We start from the raw sequence: 24,085 nt of genomic DNA on the forward strand, positions 1-24,085 counted from the left end.
CAGTCACCCCCGGAGGTGATGGATCCATCGGGATGGGCGAAGGATCCCGGGCATGGTGGGGGATGGCTCCATGGGGATGGGGATGGATCCCGGCACCTTCCTTGGGATGAGCCTTTGTTCTTCACGGAGGAAAGCAGGGAACCCCCCCAGCCGAGGATGATTCCGCTCGCTTTCCCCATCACTTCCCGCCCCCCATCAAAGGAGATAATTTTATTACAGATGTATTATTTAAGAGTATTTTTTTATCGGGGGGGGGTGGAGATGGGGGTCACGGTGTCCCCCCCCCCTTCCCCCCCCCATGGGAGGGGCCCTGGGCCTGTCCCCATTCAATGGGGGGCTCCCAGCGCCCCGCAGCTCCGTTGGGGGGGTGTTGGGGGGCCCCCCCTCGCTTGGCTCCGGGTCCCTGTTTTGTACCGCGTCCCCGTGTTCGTCCTTGGAGAAATAAACTGGTTCTGGCAATAGAACTGCGGGGGGGGGGGGCAGCGCCTTGGTGCCCCCCGTGCCTCGGCTTCGCCATCGCACCCCGGGGGGGCTCTGCCCCATGGCCCCCACTGAAGGACGCGGCGGGCGGTCGGTAACTGCCTTTATTTGGTTACAAACGGCTGGCACCGGATGGGGAGCGCGGGGGGGGGGGCCCCTGCCCCACACTTGGGGGTCGCTACTCGCGGTGGGGGGCGCCCGGCGCGCGGCTGAGCCCCGCCAGGAGCCGCGGCAGCGCCGAGCCCACGAGCCAGGGCCCCGCGGCGGCGCGGAGCGCGCTGCTCCCGTAGCGGAGCGCGGGGCCCTGCGGCTGCCGCAGCCAATGCAGCCCCTGCAGCGCGGCCAGCGCGGCCCCGGCCCCGGCCAAGCGCTGCCACGGGCCCAGGCGCGGAGCGGGAGCCGCGGCCGCCAGCGCCAGCCCCAGCGCGGAGCCCGCGTCCCGCCACAGCGACGCCAGCGGCCGCGTGTCCGGGCGGAGCCAGGCGGGGTTGGAGCAGCAGCGCGTGGCGAGGCGGATGGACCTGGGGGGGACACAGAGCGGCTGGGGCGGGACCCAGAGGTGTGGGGCGGGGACACTGCCGTGGGGCTGGGGCAGCACTGCGTGGCGAGGGAGATGGGCCTGAGCAGGGAGTGTGGCTATGGGGCGGGGACCCACATCTGTGGGGCTGGGATACAGGTGGCATGGTCTGGTGAATGGACCTGTGGCAGGGAGACTCTGAGGTACCATGTGGCTGGGAACCCCATCTATGGCTGAAACTACCATCTTTGGGGCCAGGACCCACATCTATGGGGCTGGAACGCCCCTCTATGGGGCAGGTCCCATCTATGGGACATGGGACCCACATTTATGTGTGAACGCCCCATCTGGAACCCCTGTCCATGGGGCAGGACTTACCTGGCCGGGGCTGCAGCCCTCACAGCAGTGGAAGCTGCCCTTAGGGGCACCGAACTTGGGGGAGTCCCCCAAGCCCCCTACAACAAGCACTGGGGGGTGGCTGTGGGGCAGGAGGTGGGGCTCACCCCACACATCACTCACCAGTCGATGTCGAGCCCGGCGCTGCTCAGGACCCAGCGCAGGATGAGGGCGCTGAGTGGCAGCACCAGCGCGGCGCAGGCAAAGGCGCGGGGAGAACTCGGAGTGCGGCCCTGCAGCCCCCAGCCCAGCACCGCCCCTGCAGCACCCGTGGGTCAGGGGTGAGCTGCCCCATAGATGGGGGTCAGCCCCACCGACCCACCCCATAGATGGGGGCCAGCCCCACTGACCCACCCCATAGATGGGGGCCAGCCCCACCGACCCACCCCATAGATGGGGGCCAGCCCCCACCGACCCACCCCATAGATGGGGGTCAGCCCCACTGACCCACCCCATAGATGAGGGTCAGCCCCCACCGACCCAGCCCATAGATGGGGGTCAGCCCCCACCGACCCACCCCATAGATGGGGGTCAGCCCCACTGACCCACCCCATAGATGAGGGTCAGCCCCCACCGACCCAGCCCATAGATGGGGGTCAGCCCCCACCGACCCACCCCATAGATGGGGGTCAGCCCCACTGACCCACCCCATAGATGAGGGTCAGCCCCCACTGACCCAGCCCATAGATGGGGGTCAGCCCCCACCGACCCACCCCATAGATGGGGGTCAGCCCCCACCGACCCACCCCATAGATGGGGGTCAGCCCCACTGACCCAGCCCATAGATGGGGGTCAGCCCCCACCGACCCACCCCATAGATGGGGGTCAGCCCCACTGACCCAGCCCATAGATGGGGGTCAGCCCCCACCGACCCACCCCATAGATGGGGGTGAGCCCCACTGACCCAGCCCATAGATGGGGGTCAGCCCCCACCGACCCACCCCATAGATGGGGGTCAGCCCCACTGACCCGCCCCATAGATGGGGGTCAGCCCCACTGACCCAGCCCATAGATGGGGGTCAGCCCCCACCGACCCACCCCATAGATGGGGGTCAGCCCCACTGACCCAGCCCATAGATGGGGGTCAGCCCCCACCGACCCACCCCATAGATGGGGGTCAGCCCCACTGACCCGCCCCATAGATGGGGGTCAGCCCCACTGACCCAGCCCATAGATGGGGGTCAGCCCCCACCGACCCACCCCATAGATGGGGGTCAGCCCCACTGACCCAGCCCATAGATGGGGGTCAGCCCCCACCGACCCACCCCATAGATGGGGGTCAGCCCCACTGACCCGCCCCATAGATGGGGGTCAGCCCCACTGACCCAGCCCATAGATGAGGGTCAGCCCCACTGACCCACCCCATAGATGAGGGTCAGCCCCACTGACCCACCCCATAGATGGGGGTCAGCCCCACTGACCCAGCCCATAGATGAGGGTCAGCCCCACTGACCTGCCATGGTGCCGGTCACCACCTGGTGGGGGAAGTGGGCCAGGACGAAGACCCTCGAGAGCCCCACGGCCGCCAGCAGCAGGACGTAGGCAGCGAAGGGCAGGATCCTCAGCACGGGGCTGGCGGCAGGAGGTGGTTTTCCAAGTGGGAATTCCTGGCCTCCTGCTTCCCAGAGGCCATTCCCAAGGACTCACCTCGTGGAGCGGGCGCTCAGCGCGGCCACAAGCGGCCACAGCGCTGCCCCCGTGACCATGCAGTGCCCTGAGGGGCTCCCTGCGGAGGGAGCATAGGGAATGGTCCATAGGGATGCAGGAGCCTGAGGCCATCGGGATGAGGATGGAGCTGAGCGGTGATGGATGATGGGTCTCCCACTCGGCACATCCCGTTCCCATCCTGGGTCCAGCCCTTCCCTATGGATCCAGGGCTCTGGATCCCACTCACCGGGTCCAGTCTCGCAGGACACAGGGAATTGCCGCAGCACCAGCGGCTCCCGCGCCGCCATTCCCGACTCCTGGACCCACCAGAAGGGCCGCTCTCCAAAGAGGAGCCTGGTGGGGAGAGGCAGCACATCCCAATGGATGCGGGGCTGCTTCCCGCTGGGAATAGCGGGAAGCCTGTCCCCCTGCTCACCACTTGAGCACCACGTTGAGCCACTCGGCCAGCAGCGCGCCCCACAGCAGCGCCGTCCCCACGGCCGGATCCACGGAATAGCAGAGTGGGAAGTAGACGGTGAAGAGATGCTTGGGATCAGCCATGGAGGTCAGCGGGATCAGGATCTGCTCCAGCCAGGACGGCCCCGCCTGCAGCAACGCCGCAAAGCGGATCCCGGCCTCATGCAGCGCGTCCATGGCTGCGGACACCGGGAATGACGGGCTGGCAATGGGGCTCTAGGGGTCCCTTAGGCCCGGCTTGGGGTCCCTATGGGTCCCTGGGGTCTCCTATGGGCCCAGCAGGCCAGGCTTGGGGTCTCTATAGGTCCCTATGGGTCTCTATAGGTCCCTATGGCTCCCTAGGCTGGGCCGGGCCTCACAGGATCCCGCAGGCTGGAGCCCTCTCGAGGTCCCTCAGGCCAGGCCGGGCCTCTGGTGCCTCTCCGGTGCTCTCCGGTGCTCGGGGCTGCTCGGGGCTCCCCGGGACCGCGCTCGGGGCTCTCCGCGAACCCCTCCAGCGCCGCTCCCGCCGCCTCCCTCCGCTTTATCCGGTCCCTCCCGTTCTCCCCCCACTATTGCCCCATCGTTACCATAGCAACGCCCGTCACCTCCTTCCGCCTACATCCCCCGTCACCCCCCGCGGCAACTACGGCGTGCGGCGAGGGCCACGCCCCGCCCCGCGGCGTGCGCGGTGACGTCAGGCGGCCCCGCCCCGCCGCGCCTGGCCGAGGGGAGCCCGGTGCGGGCCGAGACAAGATGGCGGCGCCGGGCGAGTACTTCAGCGTGGGCAGCCTGGTGTCGTGCCGGACCTGCCAGGAGCAGCGCCTCCAGGGCGAGGTCGTGGCCTTCGACTACCCCAGCAAGATGCTGGCGCTCAGTATCCGGCACCCCCGGAGCACCGGCCCCGAGCGGCCCCGGCCCGGCACAGGCAGCGGGGGGGGGGTGTGGGGCCTGTGGGGGTGATGGGCCCATGGGAGGCCCGGGGGATGGAGGAGGGTTGGGGGGTGTGGGGGGGAGTGAGGCGCTGGATAGGGGGGTTGGGGGGGGCTGGAGTGGGGTGACCATAGCACTCCGTGAGGGGGGGTTGGAGGGGGTGTGATGAGCCCGGATTTGGGGTTATGGGGGGCAGTGGGGAGCTGAATAGGGAGGCTTGGGGGGGGTATTGGGGAGCCCTGTGTGGGGTTATGGGGGGCAGTGGGGAGCTCTGTAGGCAGGTTTTGGGGTCCTGTGGGGAAAGCAGTGGGGTGCTGGATAGGCGAGTTTGGGGGGCTCAGTGGGGGGCTGGACTAGGGTTATGGGGTAGAGACACTCTATAAAGAGGGTTTGTGGTGGCAGTGAGGAGCCCTGTGTGGGGTTATGGGGGGGCAGGGGGGTACTGGATAGGCAGGTTTGGGGGGATCAGTGGGGAGCCCTGTGTAGGGTTATGGGGAGGGAATGGGGTGCTGGATAGGAGGGTTTTAGGGGGGCAGTGGAGGGTCCCGTAGTGGGTGTATGGGGGGCATGTGGGGCATTATATAGGCAGGTTTTTGGGGAGCCCTGTCTGGGGCTATGAGGAGGCAGCGGGGCACTGGATAGGCAGGATTTGGGGGGGCAGTGGGGAGCCCTGTGTGGGGCTATGGGGGGGGCAGCGGGGCACTGGATAGGCAGGATTTGGGGGGGCAGTGGGGAGCCCTGTGTGGGGCTATGGGGGGTGCAGTGGGGCACTGGATAGGCAGGATTTGGGGGGGCAGTGGGGAGCCCTGTGTGGGGCTATGGGGGGGGCAGCGGGGCACTGGATAGGCAGGATTTGGGGGGGCAGTGGGGAGCCCTGTGTGGGGCTATGGGGGGGGCAGTGGGGCACTGGATAGGCAGGATTTGGGGGGGCAATGGGGAGCCCTGTGTGGGGCTGTGGGGGAACTCTGGGGTGCCTTATAGGGAGGGAAGGAGGAGCCCTGTGGTGAGGTGGGGGCCGTGTGTGTGGGGCACCCCGTAGGGACGCTGTAGTGCCTGTGATAGCATTAATGGAGGGGAGTGGGGTCCCCTATAGCAAGGGTGTGGGGCACCGTGTAGGCTGGATTGGGGGGAGCCCCGTGGTGGGCTTATGGGGGTGGGTGCCGTATAGAAAGGGTTTGAGGGGAGCCCTGTAGGAGACCAGGCCGGACCCGTGGGCAATGGGGTGAGGCTGCCTCTGGGGTCCTGCTCTGGGATTCACTGGAAGGGGCTGGATCTGCTCCCAGGGGATGGGACAAGAGGAACGTGCTCTAGGGAAGGTCCTTTAAGGTCCTTTCCATCCCTGAACCATTCCATGGGGTTTTGCATGCTCTTGGCTCCCTCCATCCCTGGATCAGAAAGTGCAGGTTGAGGTGTGCTGGTTGGGTTCCCCACTGAGCACTTGGAGCTAAGTGGCTTTTTGAGATGCTGTTCCCGGCATTCCAGGCTGGGATAACTCCTGGTGTAGCCAGGAAAACTGAACCAGCAATGAGTGGATCCCAGAGGAGACCCAGGGGGGTGTTGGGGTCTCCCATGTGTTTTGGGTGATCCCATTTGCTCCTGGACCACTCTGCCTTCAGGCCTGCGGCTGTGTCCATGTGGATTTGTATTCCTTAACCTCCCCCCCCCCAGAATGCCCCTCATCCAGCGGGAAGCCCAACCACGCGGACATCCTGCTCGTCAACCTCCAGTACGTGTCAGAAGTGGAGATAATCAATGACCGCACGGAAACCCCCCCTCCCTTGGCTTCCCTCAATGTCAGCAAGGTAAAAGCTGCATTCCCAAGGCCAGGAATGCCCTGTTCCTGCTTAGGATCTTGGGCTGGATCCTCTGCTTCAGCAGAGAGGAGGGAGGATGGAGCTGGAGCAAGGAGCAGCGCTGGGATGCTCAAAGGAGGGAGCACTCCTTGTGTAGGGAATGAGCGCATCCGGAGCTGTGGGCAATGGCTCCATATCCCAAATGGAGATCAGTGACGGGCAGTGTTCCTCAGGGATCGGTGTTGGGATCGGTCAGTGACAGGGACAGTGGGATCCAGCACCCTCAGGAGCTGGTGCTGAGCTCTGGGGCCAGGCACTTGGATACTGAGGAGCTGCTTCCCCTCCTCCCTCTGGAAGGGGATCCCTTCCCATTCCCAGTGCTGGTGTTGGGAGCACTGAAGGTGTGAGGCCTGGCTCTGGGGTCTCCTCTCTCATGGGGTGGAGCCAGGCTGGGATTGCTGGTGCTGCAGTGCTGGGATGCAGGCTCTGACACCGGCCTGGAGCTGGGAATGGAGCTGTTGGCACATGGGAATGCTCAGCCCTGCCTGGTCCTCTGGATGTGCTGGGCTGGGACACAACAGGATCCATCTATAGGGATCTGTGGAAGGGGCAGGAATGCTGCTGCTGCAGGAAGGATGCTCAGTGCCTTTCACCAGAAGGGAATGATGCCTTTCCCATCCTTCCATTGATGGGGATCTAATCCATGCTGCTGGCACACAAGGGCTCCTCACTGGCACCGGTGCCTTCGAGTGCTCACTGCAGGGGGTGAAGCCGTGGATCCTTGAATTGGGAATGCTGGAAGTTGGAGGCTTGGTGTGTCTGCTGTGGAGCTGTTGGTGATGGATCGGGAGAGCACATCCCATTGACAGACCCAATCCCGGGATGCAGGAGCACTTGATGGAGGCAGCACATGGAGGCGCTGCTCCTTGTCCCACTGCTCCCAGGGCTGTCCCCACCACTGCTGGAGGGGACACAAGGGAGAGGGGCCTGAGGGTGTGGATGGAAAGGGTGGAGTTTCCCATGGGAATACCGTGCCCATGGTGATGCTGAGGCCCCTCTCCCGCTGTGTCCCCCCCAGCTCGCCACCAAAGCGCGGACGGAGAAGGAGGAGAAGCTGAGCCAGGCCTATGCCATCAGCGCCGGTGTCTCCCTGGAGGGGCAGCAGCTCTTCCAGACCATCCACAAGACGTGAGTCCCTGCCCAGAGCCACTGAATTCCCTGTATCCCAGAGCGCGACCCTTGGGCTGGGGGGCACACAGAGCTCGGAGCTCCCTGGGGATTGTCTCTGATCCCTGTTCCATTCCCACAGCATTAAGGACTGTAAATGGCAGGAGAAGAACATTGTGGTGATGGAGGAAGTCGTCATTGCCCCCCCCTACCAGGTGGAGAACTGCAAAGGCAAAGAGGGCAGCGCCCTGAGCCACGTGCGCAAGATCGTGAGTATGGGGGGGGCGTGGCCAGGGGGGAGCAGGGGATGGCCCCCATCCCCTCCACCCCTAACCCCTCCACCCCATCCATCCCTAACCACCTCTTCCCATCCACCCCTAACCCCCTCTTCCCATCCACCCCTAACCCCCTCTTCCCATCCACCCCTAACCCCCTCTTCCCATCCACCCCTAACCCCCTCTTCCCATCCACCCCTAACCCCCTCTTCCCATCCACCCCTAACCCCCTCTTCCCATCCACCCCTAACCCCCTCTTCCCATCCACCCCTAACCCCCTCTTCCCATCCACCCCTAACCCCCTCTCCCCATCCCCTCCATCCCGTTGTTCCCGCTGCAGGTGGAGAAGCACTTCCGAGACGTGGAGAGCCAGAAGGTGATGCAGCGTTCCCAAGCACAGCAGCCACAGAAGGAGACCCCTTTGTCCTCCTGAGACCCCCGGGAGCACCGCTCAGCTCCGGTGGCCGCGGTGCCAATGAAGGGGGGGGGCTGGGGAGGCATCGATCCCACTTGGATTTCCCGTTTTGTTTCCCGGGGGAGCTCATCCCATTCCCAACCGTAGCCTTGAAGCCACCTGAGACCAGAGCAACCTCTGCCCCCCCCACTAACAGCTCCTTCTCCCATTGCCTTTCCCACCCTTTTCCTTCTGATATTCCCAGTCCCCCCTTTGCTTTTCTAAAGGGGGGTCCCCCTTTAGCCTATTCCCCCCCCCTCCAAAAAGTGACGCCCCGGCCCCCCCAGACCAGCGCTGTCTGGTTGGAATCCAGTTTGCACAGGGCAGGGCTTGAATTCCCGGAGGGAATTCTTCCCTTTAAAGCTATATATGAAGATATATTAAACTGATCCCAAAATCTCTTCTCCCTCAGGATCATGGCAGAAAATCCCCCCCTTTCTTCCCCCCTTGGGGGGATTTCTCTTTATTTTCCTGATTTTTCCCAGTTTTTTGGGTTTTGCCATGATTCCCACCCCCGTTTTGGGTTGATTTTGGGGTGTTCAGGTTCAATCCCTCCCCCTCCCCTCCCCCCCAGTTCAAGCCCTGCCTGGGGACGAGTGAAAAGTGAACAAAAAAGAGTAAAAAAAAAAAAAAAGAAAAAACAAAAGAAAAAAAAAAGAAAAAAGGAGAAAAACAAAAAAAAAAAAAAAAAGGAAAATTTTTTAGTCTTGTTTAGAAGAAAAAAACCGACCAAAACGGACAAAATAAACCCGAACGTTTTTTAACCATCACCGTGTGTGGGGCGAGGGGCGGGGCCTGCGGGGAGGGGGCGGGGCTTCCCGCTGCGAGCAGGTGCAGGGCTCGGGGAGCGGGCGGGGCTTCGCGGAGGGGTGTGGCCTGCGGGAGGGGCGGGGCTTCCCGCTGATAGGTGTAGGGTTACGGAAGGGGGCGTGGCTTCCTGCTGGCAGGACGAAGGGCATTGAATGAGGGCGTGGTTTCCGCGGAGGGGCGGAGCCTGCGTGGAGGGGCGGGGCTTCCCTTGGGATCACAGCGCGGGGTCCAGGAGGGGGCGTGGCTTCCTGCGTTGCGAAGGGAAGCGATGAGGGCGGGGCTTCCGCAGAGGGGCGGGCCAAGAGGGCCACAGGGGGCGTGGCTTCAGTAACAGGGCGGGGGCGTGGCCATGGCGCGGGCCGGCCCCGCCGCCGCGGCTCGGAGCGCGCTGGTTCCGGGTCCCGGGGCGGGGTTTCCGGGTCCCGGGGCGGGGCTCCCGTTCCCGCGGCGCGCGCCATGGCGCCGGTGCGCGGGTGGCGGCGGCGCGCGCTGCGGCTGCTGACGGCGGGGGGCGCGGTGCTGCTGACGCGGTTCCCGTTCTGGCACTGCTTCAGCGGGCTCCTGCTGTGCGCCGAGCGCGCCGACGGGCGGAGGTGCGGGGCCGTGAGGGCCTCAGGGGGGTCCGGGGCTGGTGTGGGGCTGGAGCGTGGTGTCGGGCTCTGGGAGCCTTATGGGAGCCCAGGGCTAACGTGGGGCTGTGGGAATGGCCAGGACTGAGTCAGCCAAGTGGGGGCCTGTGCTGGGTGTGGGGCAGGCAAAGGGGCCCGTTGGGTGTTTGGGGAAGGGCTGAGGGGCAGTCGGGGGGATGGAGCCTGTCAATGGGGTGAGGGTGGGCTGCAGGGGGTGATGGCTGTGGGGCACTGGGGGGTGATGGCTGTGGGGCACTGGGAGGTGATGGCTGTGGGGCACTGGGGGGTGATGGCTGTGGGGCACTGGGGGGTGATGGCTGTGGGGCACTGGGGGGTGGTGTCTGTGGGGCACTGGGGGGTGATGGCTGTGGGGCACTGGGGGGTGATGGCTGTGGGGCACTGGGAGGTGATGGCTGTGGGGCACTGGGGGGTGATGTCTTTACCCGCTGTGTCCCCAGGAAACCGGACATCCCAGTCCCGTACCTGTACGTGGACATGGGGGTGGCCGTGCTCTGCGCCAGTTTCATGTCCTTCGGGGTGAAGCGCCGCTGGTTCGCGCTCGGCGCCGCGCTGCAGCTTGCGGTGGCCACGTACGCGGCGCACGTCGGCGGCCACGGCCACTACGGGGACTGGTTAAAGGTAAACCCCCCCCCCCCCATCCTATCCCCGTAACCCCCCCATAGCCCGGCCCCGCGGTGACGGTGTCCCCGTGCAGGTCCGGATGTACTCCCGCACCATCGCCATCATCGGCGGGTTCCTCATCCTGGCCAGCGGCGCGGGGGAGCTGTACCGGCAGCGGCCACGCAGCCGCTCGCTGCAGTCCACGGGGCAGGTTTTCCTCGGCATCTACCTCATCTGCCAGGTACGGGGGGGCACAGGGCATGGCGGGGGGGGCACAGCCCCGTTCTGACCCATAACGCAGTGGGTTTGGGTCCTTTAGGGGTCTGCTCCCAGCACCGGTGTCCAACTGCCCTGGAGCACTGCCAGGGATGGGGCAACCCCGTTCCCAGGGGAGCTCATCCCATTCCCAACCGCAGGCTTGAAACCACTTGGGATGAGCAACCTCCAGGTCCCCCATCACCAACAGCTCCTCCTCCCGCTGGATCCAACCTGAATGCCCCGTTTCAGTTAGAACCCATCAATCCTTGTCCTGTCGCTGACGGAGGGGCCTCTGCAGCGTCCTTGTAGCCCCTTTGGAAGCTGCTCTGAGGTCCCCACGCAGCTTCTGTTGTCCAGGCTGAGCCGAACCCATCCGTGGCAGTGCTCAGGGCCGGGCTGGAGCATCCTTCCCTGTGGAACCAGTGGCAGGGGGTTGGAACTGGATGAGCTTTAGGGTCACCGTCCCCATCCCAGCTCCCGCCCGTGCTGTCCCGTCCGCAGGCGTACTCCCTGCAGCACAGCAAGGAGGACCGCCTGGCTTACCTGAACCACCTGCTGGGCGGGGAGCTGGCGCTCCAGCTCCTCTTCATCCTGTACGGGCTGCTGGCGCTGGCCTTCCTGTCGGGATGCTACGTGCGGGCCGCGGCGCAGGTCCTGGCGGTGCTGCTGCCTCCCGCCATCCTCCTCATCGACGGCAACCTCGGCTACTGGCACCACTCGCGCCGCGTCGAGTTCTGGAACCAGATGAAGCTCATCGGCCAGAACGTCGGCATCTTCGGCGCCGTCGTCATCCTGGCCACCGATGGCTGAGGGGGGGGGTCCCGGGGGGGTTGAACCCCATCACCCCCCTCAGCGGGGTTTATCCTCTTTGTAAATACTTGGTTCCTGCCCGTGGATGGGGCAGGAGCTGCCCTGGGGGCGAGGGGGGACCCCGGGGGGGCGCTGGCCACTGTGTGGCTGGGCCCCCCCCCCCCCGGGGGGGGTTTTACCGATGAACAAGCAGCTTTTCTGCCGCCTGAGGTGGTTCTGGTTGTTGGGGGGTGTCTGGGGCCTGGGGGTGTGATTTGGGGGCCCGGGGGCAGCCCATGTGCCATGGGGTGCAGGCAGTGACGGGTGTTCCCTTCCTGCAGAGGGGAAACTGAGGCAGGGGTAGCGTGGGGGGTCCTGGGCTGGGTTTTGCTGCCTGTTCGCTGCCTGCTGCAGGGCTTTATGGCAGAGAACATTCCGGAATGGGGGGGTTGGTGTCGGGTCGTCCTTGTGCCCCCCCGGAGCAGTGGAAAATCAAACAGGGCCGATAAGAACCTTCCTGCGGGGAGGCGGGGGGGCCCCGAAGCACCTCCGGATCTGGGGCCATAAAGTGCGGGGAAGCGGCAGGATCCTGTTTGCTCTGTGGGCAAGAGGGGGCCATGGGGGCTGCGCCCCCCCAACCCCTCCAACTGCTCCCTCCAGCCCCAGCCCCTTCTTAGGGTGTGAGGGGGGGGCAGGCCCCTTGTGTCCCCTATGGGGGGGGCACATCCAGACCCCCCCGCATCCCGTCCCCGGGCTGAGCCATCCGGTGACCTTTGGAAGCGGCTGTTTGCTGTTCCCGGCAGGAATGGGGCAGGAAGCACTCGGCTATGGGGGGGCACCGCAGCCCCATCCACCCCCTCCCCCCGATTTGGGGCCATCTGTGCCGTGGCACCGAGGGGTTGGTGCCAGGTCACAGTGATGGGATGTGGGGCTGGTGTGTGCCCCCCCCCCGGGTCACAGCACAGGGACCAGTGTCCGTGTGTCCTGCGCCATTGCCATGTGCCATGGTTGCGTGCTGCTGTATCCCATGTGCCATGCGTGCATCCCATACCTGTGCACCATGCCCATGTGCCATGGTTGCGTGCTGCTGTATCCCATGTGCCATGCGTGCATCCCGTACCTGTGCACCATGCCCATGTGCCATGGTTGCGTGCTGCTGTATCCCATGTGCCATGCGTGCATCCCGTACCTGTGCACCATGCCCATGTGCCATGGTTGTGTGCTGCTGTATCCCATGTGCCATGCGTGCATCCCATACCTGTGCACCATGCCCATGTGCCATGGTTGCGTGCCATGGCTGTGTCACATCCATACCCGTGTGTCGCTGTTCCTGCTGTCACATCCGTGCCCTCTGTGCCCCATGCGGTGCCCGTGTCCCCACTGTGCTCCTTGCCCTGCGCCTGTCCCCAGCCCCCGGGGCTCCCGCTGTGGGGCTGTGACGTGTGCGGGGGGGTGCGGGGGGGTCCGGCCGTGCCCCTGGGTCGGTGTCGGGGCGGGGGAGGAGGCGGTGCCCCCCCCTTGAGGCCATAAAATGGGGCCGGGGCAGGAGCCGCCGCATCCCGGCGCTGTCACCTCCTGCCACCGTGAGTGTGGGGACGGGGCTCGGTGGGGTCTGTGACATGTGGGGTCCTTTGGGGGGTCCTATGCGGCGGGAGATCTCCATTGGTGACACTGGGGGGGCTCGGGGAGGGAGGTGTTCGGTGGGGTGGGGATGTCACTTGAGGTCCATGGGATGTGACTTTGGAATGGGGGGGTGGGAGGGGTGATGGGCTTGGGGGGTGATGGGGATGATGTGGGTACCTGGGGGTGATGGGATGATGGAGTGACAGGGGTACAGGGGGGTGACGGGGGTCATGTGGGTACCTGGGGGTGATGGGATGATGGGGGTCCATGGAGGTGATGTGGGTACCAGTGTCCGGTCCCTCTCAGATGGCGATGTCCCCGCGGTGGTGGCGCTGCCTGGGGGCCCTGGCACTCTGTGTCCTGCTGGGCCTGGCTCCGCTGGCGGGCGCGTACCCCCCCAAGCCCCCGAGCCCCGGGGACGACGCGTCCCCCGAGGAGGTGGCCAGGTACTTCTCTGCGCTGCGGCACTACATCAACCTGGTGACGCGGCAGAGGTGAGCGCTGGCACGCGTGGACACGCGTGAACGTGCGTGTGCTCTGCGCGAGGACCCCCGTGCTCACGAGGACCCCCGTGCCCGCAGGTACGGGAAGCGCGCGGAGGCCCCGCTGTTGGGGCTGCTCCGGGACGCCAGCAGTGACAGATCGTGGTGAGTGCCCCCATGGCCCCCCCCCTGCAGTGGGGCCGGGCGGCTCCTTTGGGGCCCCCGGGGGGGGGGGTTTGGGGGTCCCGCCCCCCCCTCACACCAGCGCTTCCCACAGGTACGAGGATGACTCCTCCTGGTGACCCCCCCGGCCCCCCAAATCCTCCCCGTGTCTCCCATGGGGCTCTGCCATGGGGGGGGGGGCCGGAGACCCCCAGATACTGAGCCGGGCGGTCCCGCTGTGGGGGGGCCCTACCCTGACCCCATTCTCCCCATCCCGTTGTTGGGGGGGTCCCACACGGCCCTGCAATGGCAATAAAGAAACGATCGTGAGCAGGGGCTGGGTTGTGAGTGCGGGGGGGCGTGGGAAAGGATGGAGGAAGGGATGCAGGGGGAATCCAGGGATGGAGGGGATGATGCAGGGGGATGGAGGGAGGGAGGGAGGGATGACGGGGGGGGGTGCAGGGGAGGGATGCGGGCGGGTGAAGAGGTGCAGAGGAGGGAGGAATGAAAGGGAGGATGCAGGAGGGATGGAAGGGATGAGGGAGGGATTGAGGGAGGGATGCAGGGGCTGCCCTGGGGGGGGCACAAGTTACCGGGTGCACTGGTGGGGGTGCCTGGGCAGTGGGTGCTGCCACCCCCGGGGATCCCTGTGGGAGCTGCAGCCATCAGGGGCTGTGTCAGGGCTGGAGGTCCCCAATCCCGACCCCGCCACCCGGCCCATGGTCATGGCTGCAGTGGGGGCTGCAGCTGACCCCCACCCCACTGCTGCAGCCCCATGTCCCCCTGTCCCCCCTTTCCTCCATCCCACCCTCACCCCACATCACCCCTTCCCCTGCCCAGCCCCACTCTGTCCACCCGTGGGGCCCAGATGCTCTGGGCACAGACACCAGCTCCCCCCATCCATGTCCTCACCCCGGGACCCCCCCCAGCCCTGGTCACACATTAACCAGGGCAGCGCCAGGGGCCCCCAACAAGTGGCCACCGGTGCCACGCATCCGGGTGAAATCGGGGGGGGCACATGGGATATAAGGGACGGCACCGAAGCGGCACCAGGGAGCCCACGGCCACGGCCCTCGTGTCAGCGCGTCCTTGTGCCACCACTTGTGCAAGCAGGTGAGTGGGGCCGGGGCCTCATCCTGTGGGGTGGCAGGGACAGGGGGGGTGTGTACACATACGTGTGCTGGTGTGTGTTGACACGTGTGCTGGTGTGCACTCACATGTGTGCTGGTGTGTGCTCATACGTGTATGGGTCTGTGCTCACACACGTACTGGTCTGTGCTCACACGTGTGCACACACGTGTGCCAGGCACAGCCATGGTTCCCCGCTGCTGTGCGCTGCTGCTGCTGGTGTGGGCACTGGTGCTGCTGGGGGGGAATCCTGGCGCCGCCGGCCCTGCACAACCCAGGTACCCTGGGGACGACGCGACCCTCGAGGAGCTCGAGCGCTTCTACCAGGACCTGCAGCAGTACCTGAACGTGGTGACGCGGCACCGGTGAGAGCAGGGCAGCCACAGAGCCCCATCGCGACACGATCCCCATCGCGACACGATCCCCACCGCGACACGATCCCCATCGCGACACGATCCCCACCGCGACACGATCCCCACCGCGACACGATCCCCATCGCGACACGATCCCCACCGCGACACGATCCCCACTGCGACACGATCCCCATCGCGACACGATCCCCACCGCGACACGATCCCCACCGCGACACGATCCCCATCGCGACACGATCCCCTCTGTGACACGATCCCCATCGCGACACGATCCCCATCGCGACACGATCCCCACCGCGACACGATCCCCACCGCGACACGATCCCCATCGCGACACGATCCCCACCATGACATGATCCCCATTGCGACACGATCCCCATCGCGACACGATCCCCTCTGTGACACGATCCCCATTGCGACACAATCCCCACCGCGACATGATCCCCACCGTGACACGATCCCCATTGCGACACGATCCCCATCGCGACACGATCCCCTCTGTGACACGATCCCCATTGCAACACAATCCCCACCGCGACACGATCCCCATTGCGACACAATCCCCACCGCGACACGATCCCCATTGCGACACAATCCCCACCGCGACACGATCCCCACTGTGACACGATCCCCATTGCGACACAATCCCCACCGCGACATGATCCCCACTGTGACACGATCCCCACTGTGACACGATCCCCGTTGCGACACGATCCCCACCGTGATACGATCCCCACTGTGACACGATCCCCATCGCGACACTATCCCCATCATGACACTATCCCCATCGCAACACGATCCTCATTGTGACACGATCCCCATCGTGACATGATCCCCATCGCAACACAGCCCCATTGCGACATGGCCCCATCATGACTTGATCTCCATCTAGGCATGGCCCCATTGAAATGTGTCCCCATAGTGACCTGCTCCCCACTGTGACCTGCCTCCCATTGTGACCTGTTTCCCATCACGTTCCCATTGCAACATGCTTCCCATAGTGACCTGCTCCCCATTGCAATGTGCTCTCCATCATGCTGTGCTCCCCATTGTGTCCTGCCCCCCGCTGTGATCTGCTCCCTATCATGACCTGCTCCCCGTTGCAACGTGCATCGTGACATGTTCCCATTGTGATGTGTTCTCCATTGTGACCTGCTCCCTTTTGCACATTGCTCCCCGCTGCCCCATTCTCCCTGTTGCACACTGCGCCCCGTTGCACACTGCTCCCCATTACACGTTGCTCCCCGTTGCACACTGCTCCCCATTACACGTTGCTCCCCGTTGCACGCTGCTCCCGTGGCTGCTCCCCGGTAACGTGCTCCCTGCAGGTACGGGAAGCGCTCCGGTGGGCGGGCGCTGTACGAGGAGCCCTTCGGCACCGCGGGGTGCTGAGCGCCAGGTGAGGAGGGGCCGGGGCTGGGTCATCCCGGGCATCACCTGCGTGTGCCGGGGGCGCTGTGGGTGCTGACCCCTCTCCTTGCAGGGATGCTGCGGGGCCGGCGGGTGAAGAGGAGCCTCCCAAAAGCAGCACCACCACCCACCTACAGCACCCACCCACGGCACCCACTGCACCCACCTACAGCACCCACCACGCTGCATCCATCACCCCTGGACCATCCTGTCCCCCCCAGCAATAAACCCCCTGCAGCCACCTCCTGCCTCTGCCTGCTTGGGAAGACGGGGAACTGGGGACGCTGAGGCCAGTGGGGGTGCTGGGTCCGTGGGGACCCTGATGTTGGTTGTGTTGGGCACTGCAGTCACTGGTGCAGGAGGCACTGGGGATGCTGGTGCTGGGACACGTGGGGGGGTCCCCACTGTGCGGGTGCCCCCGTTCTGTGCCTCGGTGTCCCCGCGAGCGCCCGTGGTGCCCTCGGACACGCGTGTGCCAGCACGAGCCCGTGTGCCCGGGGCTGCCCGGTCCCCGCACGCCTGCGCGGTGGCCCCGTCCCGGCCGTGCCAGGCCCCGTGGCCCCGTGCCCCGCAGCGATGCCCGCGGCTGCCCCTGGCTCCGTCGCGGGTGAGCGCTCCCCGGGGCCTTGCACACGCGTGTACAAGGGGCAGCCCCAGCCCTGCTGCAACGAGTGTGCAAGGGGGGTGCGGGGGGGGTCGTTCCTGCGCGGGCGGGCGCTGCGGGGGGGGGGGGGGGGGGGGCACATGCGTGTGCGCGTTTGTGCATACGCGTGTGCAGAGGAGCGGGCCGCTGTCCCTTTAAATCCGCCCCCCCCCCGCTGCCATGGCAACAGCGCCCCCCCCTCCTCCCCGTTAAAGGGGCCGAGCACCCCCGTTCCCCCTCCCCACGCTGCGGGGGGGTCCCGGGCTGTGTGCGCGTGCAAGCGCGGGTAAGTGCAAGCGCGGGGGGGGGGGGGAGCACACGAGCGTGCCCGCGTGTGCAAGGCGGGGGGGGGGGGGGGGATGTGGACCGGGGGGGGCCGCGGTACCCGGATGATGGGGGGGGGTCCCCGGCGCTGCCACCCGCAGCCATGAGCGGCCCCGGCCGAGGGTTCCCGGCCCCTAAGAGCCCCCCCCGGCACCCCCCAGGTATGGGGGGGGAATAGGGGGTCCGGGGGCTGATGGGGGGATGGCCCTGGGGAGGATGAGGGGATGGAAGGAGATGGCGGCAGGGAAGGGGGTGGGTGGGTGGTGTTTGGGGGGGCTCTTGGGTGATGCTGTGACCTCCCCTGATATGGGGGTGTCTGGATTAACCTCCCCCTGCATCCCGAGCATCTCCTGCCATTACAGTGCTGCCTCTTGCAGCCCCTCATTGCATCGCACCCCCCGTGCATTGAACCCCCTCGTTGAATCGCACCCCCCATTGCATCAAACCTCATTGACTGCACTGAACTCCCCCACATCACCCCCTCCGCTTGCATTGCCCCCACCCCAATTGCATAGAACCCCCCCAGCTGCATTTTGGCCCTTATCACTCAGCGCACCTCCAAGTGCTACTTTGGGGGGGCTCCCTGTGGTCCCTGGTGCAGGGGCAGCGTAATGGGGGGGGGAAACAACACATTGACACCCCGATTACACGCAACAGTCACCCCTATTGCTGCTCCCTCCTCATGTCCCAACGTCTCCATGTTCCCCCCATCTTCCCCCCAGCCATGCAGCAGGTCTTGGACAACCTGATGGGGGTCCCGGGCCCCCCCGGGGCTGCGGACCTCGACCTCATCTTCCTGCGCGGCATCATGGAGAGCCCCATCGTGCGGTCCCTGGCCAAGGTGAGGGGACACCGTGGGGACACCGTGACCACCGCGGGCACGTGGCAGCGCATGGGGCATGTGTGTGCACGTGTGTTGAGGGCAAGCGTGTGTTTGTGCACACACGTGTGTCCCCCTGAGGTGTGCAGGAAGATGTGCGTGCATATGGATGTGTGTGCATGCGTACATGTGTGTACGTGTGTGCATGTGCATGGATGTGTACTCACACGTGTGTACATGCAGGAGGTCCCTGTGTGTGTTCGCACATACCTGCGTGTACACACATGTACCTATGCATGTACACGTGCATCCATGTGTCTTTACACGTGTGCGTGTGCATACATGGATATATGCTCGTGTGCATGTGGGGAGGTGTCTGCTCATGTTTGCACACACCTGTGCGTTCATGTACATGTATGTATGCATCTACATGTACATGGATGCATGTGCATGCATGGATGCGCACCTGCACGTGTGTGTACATGCAGGGAGGTGTGTGCACATGCTTGCTCATACCTGTGTGTGCATGCACAAGAGTGTGCACCTTTGCACATGTGTGTGCGCACGTGTGTGCATCACTCTCTGCCCCTGTTGCTGGGGGGCACATGGCTGCCCCACATCCTGTGTGTTTACCATTACACGTGTGTGGGTAGTTACACATGCACATGGTTGTGCAATGGCACGCGCATGTTCACACATCAGTGTGGTGATAGGTGCGCACACGTGCACACACGTACACCTGAAAGCCTGTATTTGATGCTGTGCACGTGTGTGCATGCAAGAGGGCAGGTTTGTGCAGGTGCGCGTGGGGTGCTGCGTGTGTGCAAAGGCCAAGGTGCGCTCACGTGTTCTTGCTCACACGCGTGTGCCCACAGGCACACGAGCGGCTGGAGGAGCGGCGCTTGGAGGCGGTGCAGGACAACAACGTGGCGCTGGTGCAGGAGATCCTGCGGGACATCGGGCCCCTGGCGCCGCGGGACAGCGCGGCCGCGGAGCTGAGCCGCATCCTGCGCCAGCCACACTTCCAGGTGCGGGGACGCGCGTGCGGGGACGCGCGTGCGGGGACGCGCGTGCGGGGTCGCGCGTGCGAGGTGCGTGCCAGCCTCATGCCGTGTCCTCGCAGTCGCTGCTGGAGACGCACGACTCGGTGGCCACCAAGAGCTACGATACCCCCCCAGGGAGCCCGGTCCCGCCCCCCGGCAGCCACCACCCACTGCCCCCCGATGCCGTGCGCATGGTGGGCATCCGCCGTGCGCCTGGCCAGAGCCTGGTGAGCGCCAGCTGGGCCATGGGTGCTGCGGGAGATGGGGATGGTGCTGTGGGCATTGAGGTGCTTGGAGGCATTGCTGGGTGCTGGGAGCATTGGGAGCATGGCAGGGTGCTGGGGTGATGTTGGTGCTGGTGCAAGTGCTGCGGGGTGCTAGAGGGCATTGCAGGGTGCTGGGAGCATTGGGGGGTGCTGTGGGTGATGGTGATGGTGCGGGTGCTGTGAGCATTGGGGTGCTGTGTGGTGATGGTGATGGTGCAGGATGCTGTGGACATCGGGAGTGTTGCTGTTGACACCACAGGGTGCTGGGGGGGTATTATTGCGGGTGATGGGGGCATTCCGGGGTGCTGGAGCATTGCTGGTGTGACTGGAGGGCAATGGATGATGCTGAGGTGACAGGATGTGACCGTCAGCGCTGGTGCCGGCGCTGACTGGGGCTGTGTGCACAGGGGGTGACGTTCCGGGTGGAGCGGGGGGAGCTGGTGGTCGCCCGCATCCTGCACGGGGGGATGGTGGCACAGCAGGGGCTGCTGCACGTGGGGGACGTCATCCGCGAGGTGAACGGGCGCGAGGTGGGCAGCGACCCGCGGGCGCTGCAGGAGTCACTGCGCCAGGCCAGCGGCAGCGTCGTGCTCAAGGTGCTGCCCAGCTACCAGGAGCCGCACCCGCCCCGGCAGGTACCGCACCCCCAGCGCCTGCAGCTGCGCACAGCTGCATCTACGTATCTACCTGTACCTACCTCTGCATCCCGCCCTGCATCTACCTCTGCATCCACATCTGTATCCTCCCCTGCATGCACATCTGCACCTGCTTCCTGGCCTGCATCCACATCTGCATCCGCATCTGAACCGACATCTGCATTCCATCTTACAACCTGCCCTGAATCCACAGCTGCACCCACATCTGCATCCCACCCTGCATCCATCTTTGCACCTGCAATCTGCATCCAACACCCAGCACCCTACCCATGGCTACGCCATGTCTGTGTCCCCATGCCCACGTTGTCCCCATGCTCACATGGGCACCCATGCCCATGCGCCCCGTGTCCCCTCTTCACGTGCCTCATCTCCCCGTATATCCCTTGAGCCACACGACCCCCTGTCCCCGCTGCCCCCTTGCAGAGACGTGCCCCATGGCCAGTGGGACCCCGGTGTCCCCCGTGCCCCATGCACTGCTGAGGGCTGCAGTGGATTTGGCTTTGTCCCCATCCCCACAGCCGGACCCGGGTGTCAGAGGGTGCCCCATGTCCCCAGTGCCAGCCCGGCCCAGGCTCCGTGGGGACAAAGCCGCTCTTGTCTCCGCGTCCCCTGGCGCCGCGCATCCCCAGGGCGGGCGCTGCGCAGGTTCCGTGTGCTCGCACACGCGTGTGCGGCGGCCTCCGCGCGCTCCCGCACACATGTGCGCCATCACCGGCTGGCTGCTGGCGGCGCTGGGTGCGTGCGTGTGCCTGTGCGTGGCCGCGGGGCTCTGCGTGGGGGCCGCTCTGGGCGCGCTGTGGGGAGCGGCGGCGGCCGCCGGAGCCGCCTGCTTGTGCGCGGGGGCCGTGCGCGCCTGGCTGCGGCGGGCGGGGGGGGGCACCTAGTGCGGGGCACCCGCGTGTGCGTGCGTGTCCGTGGCACCGATCCCGGCAGCATCCCGGTGCCCCCCCGGCCCCCAGGTCTATGTCAAGTGTCACTTCGACTACGACCCGGCCACGGACACCCTCATCCCGTGCCGCGAGGCCGGGCTCAAGTTCATGGCCGGGGACCTGCTGCAGATCGTCAACCAGGATGACCCCAACTGGTGGCAGGTCAGGGGCGGATAAGGGGGGGACGTGGGGCTGGATTGCCGGCAGCTGGGTACACGGTGGGTTGGGGGGGGTCTTGGGGATAGGGGGTACCTGGGAGCTCAAGGGGTCTCTAGAAACTGGGGGGTCCTTGTGGGGCTTGGGGGGTACCTAAAGCTGGGGGGTGGTCCCTGGGAGCTGGGGGGTTCATTTGGGGCTTGGGGGGTTCCTGGAAACTGGGGGGTGGGGCCGGAATTGGGGTTTCTTTGGCGTCTCGGGGGTCCCTGTGAATTGGGGTGTCCCCATGGTTGGGTGCCCGTGGTGCCGGTACCAGCGCACTGTCCCCAGGCGTGCCACGTGGCGGGGGGCAGCGCGGGGCTGGTGCCCAGTCAGCTGCTGGAGGAGAAGCGCAAAGCCTTCGTGCGGAGGGACGGGGACACGGCCCCCACTGCCGGTACGGAGCCAGGGGGGCACAGCAGGTCCCCATCGCCCCATGGCAGGGTCCCCATGCCCCACAGTGATGGCCCCGTGGGGATGTACCCATGGCTGCAGCGGGTCCCCAGTTCCCAGGATCATGTCCTCATGACCCCGGCCCTGGTCCCAGTCCCATGGCTCTGTCCCGTGTAGCCCCATCCCTGTCCCTGTCTCTAGCTCAGCCCCTCTTGCCCTCAGCAGGGTCCCTGTGTGGCAGCCTCAGCGGGAAGAGGAAGAAGAGGATGATGTACCTGACCACCAAGAACGCTGGTGAGCCGCCCCGGTGGCGGGTGGTGGCACCCATGGGCTGGGGTGCCCCAGAGTCCCCTGTGGGTGACAGCCCCGTCCCACCCCAGAGTTCGACCGTCATGAGCTGCTCATCTACGAGGAGGTCGCGCGAATGCCGCCGTTCCGCAGGAAAACGCTGGTGCTCATCGGGGCGCAGGGCGTCGGGCGCCGCAGCCTCAAGAACAAGCTCATCATGTCCGACCAGGCGCGCTACGGCACCACCATCCCCTGTGAGCGTCCCCAGCGCCCTCAGCATCCCCGTCCCCTGCCAGCTTCATCATCCCCAAGAGCATCCCTGTCCCCTGCCAGCTTCATTATCCACAGGAGCATTCTTGTCCCCTCTGAACGTCCCTGTCCCCTGCCACACTTGTTATTCCCACAGGCATCCCTGTCCCCTCTGAGCATCCCTGTCCCCTCTGAGCATCCCTGTCCTCTGCCAGCTTCATCATCCCCATGAGTACTGTCCCTCCTGAGCATCCCTGTCCCTCCTGAGCATCTCTGTCCCTTCTGAGCATCCCTGTCCCTTCTGAGCATCCCTGTCCCCACTGAGCACCCGTCCCCTGCCAGCTTCATCGTTTCCATGAGCATCCCTGTCCCCTGTGAGCATTCCTGTCCCCCCCAGTGCCACCATCCCCACCTGTGTGGGTGCAGCCCATGCCTGGGGGTGCTGTGGGTGTGAGTGGTCCGTGCCCCACAGACACATCGCGGAAGCCAAAGGACAGCGAGCGAGATGGGCTCGGGTACCGCTTCGTGTCGCGGGGGGAGATGGAGGCTGACATCAAAGCCGGGCGATACCTGGAGCACGGCGAGTACGAGGGCAACCTCTATGGCACCAAGATTGACTCCATCCGCGCCGTGGTGGAGGCGGGCAAGATGTGCATCCTGGATGTCAACCCGCAGGTGTGGGACCCCCGCAGCCTGCCAAGGGGGCGATGGGGCTGCCTGCACCATGGGGCTCAGCTCTGTCCTGTCTCCCCCAGGCAGTGAAGGTGCTGAGAACGGCTGAGTTCGTGCCATACGTGGTGTTCATCGAAGCCCCCAGCCCCGAGATGCTGCGGGCCATGAACCGGGCAGCACTGGAGAGCGGGGTGGCCACGAAGCAGCTCACGGTGGGTCCCCCCCCCCGGGGTTATGTGTGCATATGGGGGGCACAAGGGGAGCGATGGGGAGACTGAGGCAGGTCCATGTGGACAGGAGGCTGATGCCAGGCGCACGGTGGAGGAGAGCGGCCGCATCCAGCGCGGGTACGGGCACTACTTCGACCTCAGCCTCACCAACGATGACCTGGAGCGCACCTTCGGGCGGCTGCGCGAGGCCATGGAGCGCCTGCGGGTGCAGCCCCAGTGGGTGCCTGTCAGTTGGGTCTATTAGAGCCCCCCCGGGCCCCCAGTGTCACCCATTGGAGTGAGGGGCTTGCACCAGCACAGGGGGAGTAAGGGGGACCCTTGCCCAAGCCTCTGGACCCCTCTTTCCCCCCCTGATCCCAGCCCCAGAGGTGGGGGGAGTGGGGGGAGAAGCCAGTGGGGTCCCATTATAGGGGGCAGCTCCCCCCACCGTGCCCAGCACCCCACAGCTGATTCACTGCCAAACCTGCCCCCCCAGTGTCACCCCCCACCCTGTGGGGCACCCCATAGCCCCTGCCTCAGTTTCCCCATGGGGAAGCCCAAGCTTTGGGGATGGGGGGGGGTCGCACCCCACTGCAGCCCCATAAGCTGCCGTGGGCCCAGGCGTCCCAGCTCCCCCTCCCAGGAGCCCCATTTCACCCTTACCAGGGTGGGGGGTCCCCCTCTGTCCCTGGTGCCGCCCATTGCCCCTCCCAGGTAGCAATAACCCCCCCCCCAGACTCCCATTAACCCTGGATTAACCCTGGAGCTGCCATGGGGTGCCATGGGGAGCGCAGGGCTCACACACGCAGGTGTGTGCACATACGTGTGCCTCTCCCCCCACCCCCCAAGGCCACCCCCATCCTTGTCCCCATCCCTGTCCCGTTCCCAGGGGCTCCTTTTGGGATTTGCTGTGACTTTTATTAAAGGAGGGAGAAGCTGCGGTTGTTCCCATCCGGCTGGATCCATGTGGGGCTTGGGCAGCATGGGGAGCACACAC

General features: G+C 65.6%; 6 protein-coding genes across 6 annotated transcripts; 5 read left to right on the forward strand and 1 right to left on the reverse strand.

Annotated features, from left to right (window-relative positions):
- Positions 1 to 658: 658 nt before the first annotated feature.
- On the reverse strand, positions 659 to 3,899 carry G6PC3 (glucose-6-phosphatase catalytic subunit 3; the record flags this gene model as incomplete). The annotated part of the gene is made up of 8 exons (XM_080633254.1): positions 3,877 to 3,899; positions 3,477 to 3,696; positions 3,288 to 3,394; positions 3,041 to 3,119; positions 2,847 to 2,965; positions 1,517 to 1,652; positions 1,376 to 1,475; positions 659 to 1,021 (listed from the first exon to the last, which is right to left on the reverse strand). The coding sequence occupies exons 2-8, from the start codon at positions 3,692 to 3,694 to the stop codon at positions 659 to 661; spliced, it is 1,122 nt and encodes a 373-aa protein (XP_080489380.1). The 5' UTR covers positions 3,695 to 3,696; positions 3,877 to 3,899.
- Positions 3,900 to 4,212: 313 nt separating this feature from the next.
- Positions 4,213 to 9,288, forward strand: LSM12 (LSM12 homolog). Its single transcript, XM_080633523.1, has 5 exons — positions 4,213 to 4,373; positions 6,098 to 6,231; positions 7,301 to 7,410; positions 7,532 to 7,658; positions 8,005 to 9,288. Exons 1-5 carry the CDS (start codon positions 4,253 to 4,255, stop codon positions 8,095 to 8,097), a joined length of 585 nt encoding a protein of 194 aa, XP_080489649.1. The 5' UTR covers positions 4,213 to 4,252; the 3' UTR covers positions 8,098 to 9,288.
- Positions 9,289 to 9,384: 96 nt separating this feature from the next.
- TMEM101 (transmembrane protein 101) lies at positions 9,385 to 11,265 on the forward strand (the record flags this gene model as incomplete). The annotated part of the gene is made up of 4 exons (XM_080633539.1): positions 9,385 to 9,521; positions 10,016 to 10,196; positions 10,273 to 10,419; positions 10,938 to 11,265. 4 exons carry the CDS (start codon positions 9,385 to 9,387, stop codon positions 11,244 to 11,246), a joined length of 774 nt encoding a protein of 257 aa, XP_080489665.1. The 3' UTR covers positions 11,247 to 11,265.
- Positions 11,266 to 13,154: 1,889 nt separating this feature from the next.
- On the forward strand, positions 13,155 to 13,346 carry LOC308229502 (peptide YY-like; the record flags this gene model as incomplete). The annotated part of the gene is made up of 1 exon (XM_080633555.1): positions 13,155 to 13,346. One exon carries the CDS (start codon positions 13,155 to 13,157, stop codon positions 13,344 to 13,346), a length of 192 nt encoding a protein of 63 aa, XP_080489681.1.
- A 1,460-nt stretch (positions 13,347 to 14,806) lies between these two features.
- On the forward strand, positions 14,807 to 16,383 carry LOC308229569 (pancreatic polypeptide-like; the record flags this gene model as incomplete). Its single annotated transcript, XM_080633629.1, has 2 exons — positions 14,807 to 14,985; positions 16,320 to 16,383. The coding sequence occupies 2 exons, from the start codon at positions 14,807 to 14,809 to the stop codon at positions 16,381 to 16,383; spliced, it is 243 nt and encodes an 80-aa protein (XP_080489755.1).
- A 594-nt stretch (positions 16,384 to 16,977) lies between these two features.
- MPP2 (MAGUK p55 scaffold protein 2) lies at positions 16,978 to 23,353 on the forward strand (the record flags this gene model as incomplete). Its single annotated transcript, XM_080633615.1, has 12 exons — positions 16,978 to 17,008; positions 18,091 to 18,209; positions 19,064 to 19,216; positions 19,312 to 19,458; positions 19,905 to 20,132; positions 21,113 to 21,244; positions 21,569 to 21,674; positions 21,896 to 21,964; positions 22,051 to 22,212; positions 22,680 to 22,882; positions 22,963 to 23,091; positions 23,177 to 23,353. The coding sequence occupies 12 exons, from the start codon at positions 16,978 to 16,980 to the stop codon at positions 23,351 to 23,353; spliced, it is 1,656 nt and encodes a 551-aa protein (XP_080489741.1).
- Between the last annotated feature and the right edge of the window lie 732 nt (positions 23,354 to 24,085).

This window comes from Psittacula echo, assembly GCF_963264785.1.
Source record: "Psittacula echo genome assembly, chromosome: 23".
Lineage (NCBI taxonomy): Eukaryota > Metazoa > Chordata > Aves > Psittaciformes > Psittacidae > Psittacula > Psittacula echo.

Coding starts and splice junctions, on each gene's coding strand:
- LSM12 (XM_080633523.1), top strand. CDS start 4,253: ATGGCGGCGCCGGGCGAGTACTTCAGCGTGGGCAGCCTGGTGTCGTGC. Junction 6,232..7,300: donor CTTCCCTCAATGTCAGCAAG/GTAAAAGCTGCA, acceptor TGTCCCCCCCAG/CTCGCCACCAAAGCGCGGAC. Junction 7,411..7,531: donor TTCCAGACCATCCACAAGAC/GTGAGTCCCTGC, acceptor CCATTCCCACAG/CATTAAGGACTGTAAATGGC.